Source organism: Macadamia integrifolia, chromosome 7 (genome assembly GCF_013358625.1).
Source record: "Macadamia integrifolia cultivar HAES 741 chromosome 7, SCU_Mint_v3, whole genome shotgun sequence".
Lineage (NCBI taxonomy): Eukaryota > Viridiplantae > Streptophyta > Magnoliopsida > Proteales > Proteaceae > Macadamia > Macadamia integrifolia.
The window spans coordinates 940252-946089 of NC_056563.1; the positions used below are offsets into that span (position 1 = coordinate 940252).

At 39.3% G+C, this 5838-nt stretch overlaps 1 protein-coding gene across 2 annotated transcripts; it reads right to left on the bottom strand.

Moving 5' to 3' along the window:
- Positions 1-415: 415 nt before the first annotated feature.
- LOC122084574 (probable LRR receptor-like serine/threonine-protein kinase At2g24230) lies at positions 416-4007 on the bottom strand. 2 transcript variants are annotated; one of them, XM_042652926.1, is made up of 3 exons: positions 3722-4007; positions 2507-3616; positions 416-2065 (listed from the first exon to the last, which is right to left on the bottom strand). In XM_042652926.1, the coding sequence occupies exons 2-3, from the start codon at positions 3332-3334 to the stop codon at positions 758-760; spliced, it is 2136 nt and encodes a 711-aa protein (XP_042508860.1). In that variant the 5' UTR covers positions 3335-3616; positions 3722-4007; the 3' UTR covers positions 416-757. The 2 variants fall into 2 exon arrangements, with proteins under 2 accessions (XP_042508860.1, XP_042508859.1); XM_042652925.1 differs by having other exon boundaries at positions 416-3616; positions 3722-4005.
- Positions 4008-5838: the final 1831 nt, after the last annotated feature.

The window sequence follows — 5838 nt, forward strand, 5'->3', positions numbered from 1 at the left end:
ATAACAATTTTGGTCTTCTAAAGTCAAGGGAATAATAAGCATAATAAGAAAGTATAGGTTTTAATATTAGCATATGTGAAAGGATAAGAAAGCTTGTCGTGGTAATTATGCTTGACTGCAAATTACTGTTGCAGGCTTGGCACATTCACAGTAGTTGCATGCCCCACAAGAGAAATATGCTAAGAAATGCAGTGGTGGTCCATATTATAGCATCTAACATGGTGATCATCTCCACCACCACTGTCACCACATGTTTCCCCTTTGCATATTCCACCAAAAAGCATAAGCCCTTCTCTCTCTCTCTCTCTCTCTCTCTCTCTCTCTCTCTCTCTCTCACACACACACACACACACACAGCTGACAGCACCATTGCTACTACCAGAAGTTAGAAGTCATACTTCCACAGCACTGGGTAGGAACACCAAAACAGAGAATAATTCATTCATTATATCTAGATCCAAACAATGGTTTGATTTAGTGTTCTTACTATCCATGGAGAGAAGAAAAAGCTAATAAATTAAGAATATAAGCCTGAATGACATCTTCAAAAATTGAACTTTCAGTGCATACTACAACTTCCAAGTTTCCATCCTAAAATCAATGAGTGGGGGAAAATCATTGAAAAGTAAAGGGGGAAAAAACCCAAGTTCAGATACTGTACAGCTCTTCCATGTCAGCATTGGAAGACTGGTAAAATAGCAGAGAAAAACATGAAATGGCAAGAAAACCATCTAGCAGCTTTTCTTCTGTTTTTCCATCATTGATGCTCCACATGTTCAATGTCTTTAAGGAGCCCTACTATCTGATGCATACTTGGCCTCTTTGATGGAAGGTCTGCTGTACACAAATATGCAATTCTAAGAGCTTCTTCCATTTGGGATTGTGGTCCCATTCCTCCTCGAATCTTTGGATCTATTGCACTTGAACCTTGGTTCTCCCTGACGAGTCTTCTCACCCAACTCACCAAGTTTGAATCTTGTCTATCAGGATAGTCATCTCCTACCGGTTTCTTCCCTGTAATCAACTCAAACAGAACAACTCCAAACCCATACACATCTGACTTTGGTGTTGGAGAACCTGCCTCTGGCTGAGAAAATTCTGGAGGTGCATACCCCTGCGAACCACGAGCCATCTCATCCTCCAAACCATTTCCAAAAATCTTGGCCAATCCAAAGTCCGATAGCCTTGGGTCCCAATTTGAATCAAGATAGACGCTGCTAGCCTTAAAATCTCTGTGAATTATTGGTGGGGAGCAACCATGGTGAAGGAAGGCCAGAGCTCGTGCTGTACCTAGTGCAATCTTGTGTCTAAATCTCCAGGTTGTCTGTAGCCCTTCAAAACCAACATTTTGAATACCATCAATATTATCTTCTTCCCATGTATCTGTGCTCCAATCATCTGTTGTTTGGACCCCAAGTGGCAGATCATGAAGTAAATTCTGCAAATTCCCATTCTCCATATAATCGTAGATGGCAATCCTCTGATCCCCAGCTAAACAATACCCTGTCAGGGGAACAAGATTGGAATGTTTTATCCGACCAAGGTATTCAAACTCCCTTGCAGCTTCTTGGTCAGTCATTGTTGATCCGTGTACCAGAACTTTTACAGCTACATGGATTCCTCCGGGTAGAAATCCTCTGTAAACAGGCCCAAATCTCCCTTCTGCTAACAAAGTTCCCCGATCAAAATTTGAAGTTGCAGACAAGAGGTCTGCAAAGGTGAAATTCAGCAAAGGTTTCTCAAAAATTACTACAGGGACCGTCGTTGCAACCTTAACATCAGCAACCCAAATTGTTGAATCAGTCTGAAATGAGAAGGGGCCAGAGATGTTCTGTTCTTCTTTGTAAGACCGTTGCTTAACTACCCACATTCTAGATTTCCTTCTACACCCAAAGGCTAGACAGAGCAACCCAACCAGCAAACATACGAGTGCAAGGGATATAGCAAGAGCAAGCTTGAGTCCATTATGTGTAGTGGTTTTTCTTCTGAAGAGATCTGGGTTTGCAGTAATGGGGCAGCTGTTTAGTGACCCAATGAAAGCAGATTCAAGGGTCTCATTAGAAAACTGTGAAGCACAGAAGGTACAGTTGTTGTAAGAGAAGTTGAATTTCTGCATCTGGGTTAGTTTCTGTAGCAGAGAATATGGGATTTCCCCAGTTAAATTGTTCAGTGAGACATCAAGAATTTGCAGATTTTTTATGCCAAGATTAGGAATTCGACCAGTGAGATGGTTTTCAGAAAGATCTAGTGTACGCAAGCTAACCAACTGTGAGATTTCGGGGGGAATTCTCCCAGTGAGACCAATTCGGGATAGATTGAGATACACTAGACCAGACAGTTTTTCAATTGGTGGGAATTCCTGCTTGGAAAATCTATTATGTGCGAGATTGAGGTACCTGAGATTCTGGGCTTTATTTAAATCCTGGAAAATGATTCCGCTGAATTGATTGGCAGACATGTCAAGAAAAACCAAGCGAGACCAATCGAAGCTAGAGTTGGAATGTACCTGGGAGATGTGACCTTCAAACAGATTTCGGCTCAGGTCTATAACCTGCAGTTGCTTCTGAAACACACCCATCACAGACCCCTGAAACAGGTTCCCAGAAATATTGAGATAGGTGATTGATTGCAGCCCAACAAAATCTGAAGACCTGCCATGGATCTCATTCACAGCTAGGTTCAAAGTTCTGAGCTTTGGAAATGCAGCACCAAAACCATCTGGAAGAGACCCATTTAGCAGATTAAATGAAATGTCAATTGAGACCAGAGATTGGCAGCTCAGCACCCCCAATGGAATGCTCCCCGTGAACTCATTCCGATCAAGTTTGAGAACTTGAAGGCTCGAGAGAGAGCTGATAGATGCAGGAACCTCTCCGGAGAAGTTGTTTAAGGAAAGGTCGAGGATTTGTAGTACACCGAAGTTGCCGATGTTACTCGGGAGGGACCCATAAATCTGGTTATTGGAGAGGTTCAGAGAAGTGAGACTGCTTCCCGAACCCCAGAAATCAGAAGGAAAACCAGTGATTTTGTTGCTACTCAGATCCAAAGATTCAAGCTTGCTGAGTTTTCCAATGGTAGTATCAGGGATGACACCAGAGAGGCCCAAACCAGAGGCCACTAACCCAATGACATTTTCTTGATGGGCATCACAGAAGACCCACTTCCATGAACACACAGAATTAGAATCAGAGAGGTTGTTAGCTTCTAAAGATATTACACCCATTTTCTGCAAGAAATCATAGACATAGAACCCATCTGTATTGGGTTGTTGAGAAAATGATTGCCTAAAGAAGAGTGCCAGAAGCAGAATGGAACCGAAGAAACCAAAACCCATCTGGGTAAAAAGCCTGCAGCTCAGCAACAATAGAAGAAAACAGCAGACCCTCCAACAACTTCAAAAGCCACACTAATCTCAAAGCTATTTGTTTGAGATAAAATGTCATTAAAAATACCAGTATTTCCCATCTCTAACTCCATGAAGTCCAACCCAGCTAGTGAAGAGTGAGCCTTCAAACAAGGACGATGCTGTGTAGATTCAGGCTAATCTCAGAATGTTCATTTTTCTCATGCAGTTCATGTATTATCCAGAAACACCAAATCCTGACTTCAAGCAAACCTGTCAATTGGGGAAAATGAAATATGATACCCAGCACCAAAGAAAGAAACAAATGCTTTCTGATATGAGAAGTTATTAGGTTTGAATGAGAGAACGTGAGCTTACCTTGTCTGGTTTTGCAGGTCCATGAGAAAAAACGAAGACAACCCAACTTTTGTCTCTGTATAGAAAATAAGAAGCTTTTCTTTGGTAAGTTCTAATTTTCTGTTTCAAAAGAAAGCAAGGAGAGTTGCAGGGAGGTAGGGAAGGAGAGTGAAGGGGCACATTGGGAAACAACTATGACAAGTTAGGTTGGTCAGAAGTTGGGTTTTCATAAATGGAAGAATTCAATTCAATATTTTAGGTTGGTGAATTCATCTGAGCTGTTGGGGATTTAATGCCTCTCTCTCTCTCTCTCTCTCTCTCTCTCTCAAGTGAGGTTTTGATTTCTTCCAAAGATGAGCAAAATGCCAAGAACTTTTTTGAAAAGTATGGCCAAAGGCTTGCTTGTAAACGAGTAGGAATCACAGTTTAACAGTTTAGAGACATCATAATCAGGGGATTAGGTAATTAGTTGAGTAAACAAAGGCAAGAAGGGTGGGCATAACTTTTTCAAAAGAAATGAATAAACAAAGCTAAACATTCCAATATATTTACCTCTAAGAGTGGGATCCCTAAGAGTGTGAATTACTGAGTTATGGTCCTTCAAAGTTCAACCTGCAACTGAGAAGATTTAATTGGAAAATATGAGTAAGCAGTTAAGAACCGTGTGAGATTTTAATCATTCAACTGGCGGTATTATGTTCATTTAATTGGGCATTATCTTTCAATTTTTTTTCTTCTTTCTTCTCCTTAGAATCAATTAAAAAAAAATCAGCCAACGTATTCTGCGGTAACAACGGTGGACTACTGTCGAATTAGGGTTTTTTTTCCTGCCATCCTGTTCAATCATGGATTGAGGAATCCATATTGGATAGGTAAATCGATTGATTTACACTCATTTCATAGATGTTAAATCCCTTTTCGAAAGATAATGTAGATCTTATCCATATTTTGTAAATCATCAAAGGTGGGTGATAAAATGGATTAAGGAATTGGTATCAGATTGGTAAATTGATCTATTTATATCTAGTTTATTTCTAAAAATCTTGAATCTTCTTTTGAAAGAGAATGTAGATCTTATCCACATCCTGTATATCATCATTGTTGAAAACAAATGACAAAATGAATTAAGGAATCAGTATCAGATAGTTGCATTGATCGATTTACAAACTAGATCATCTCCAGAAATATTGATTTTTTTTTCAAAAGAAACATAAATCTTATCTATATCCTGTAAATCATCATTATTAGAGGCCGATTACAAATTAAATTAAATATCTATAATACCCAACCAAGATAAAAAGTAAATGAATCATTTTTTTCAAGAAAGCAAAGAGTAAATTGGTGAACTCCAGACCGATACAGGCGATCTATCTGTGGATTCCATACCCATTACTAAATCCTTAGGTTCAATTGGTAAAGTGTACTTTATTGACTTTGATTCACACCAAAGTCAAGCTTTCTTCATTACCATTTCTTTCCTTCATAATGAGCATGTTTGGTGTTTCATGTTTAAGAGAGAGTATGTTATGGACCTAGGATTCTAAGATCATGCAAGGGTCAAAGGGTCTGACCTATAAAATCTATATTAAGGGAGGGTTTATGAATTGAACCATCTTGATCATGTCAAAATTGTCACGGTAAGGTATAATGAACATCTAACGATTGGAATATAAGACCATGTCTTCTAAACGTTAGACATTCATTACACCTAACCTCTCATTACAGACAATTTAAACTCATCTTGATGAGGCATCAGAACAATATAAAGAAAAAATGTGGGACCCAAAATGCAAAATCCATATGGGGTTTGCTAGCTTGGTCCCACACTCCCAATGTCTATACCCTCATGCTCCCACTCTTTTCATTTAAGTAAATAATTAATGATGATTTGATGGAGTAACCATTATGCTGATAGTATTAAGAAGAGACTTTGGTTGCATGCCAAGACCGTCCAACAGTGGAAATACTGAAGTGAAGAGCTTTTAATGATTTGCAGTCATTTGAGGTGGTGGAGTAATGAGGTATCAACCGACATGATTAACCATCATCATCAACATCATTCCAAAGTGTATACTGTATATGATTATGCATGCCCACCCTAGCAAAACTTATGCTTCAAACAAAGAAGATGTTGAGTA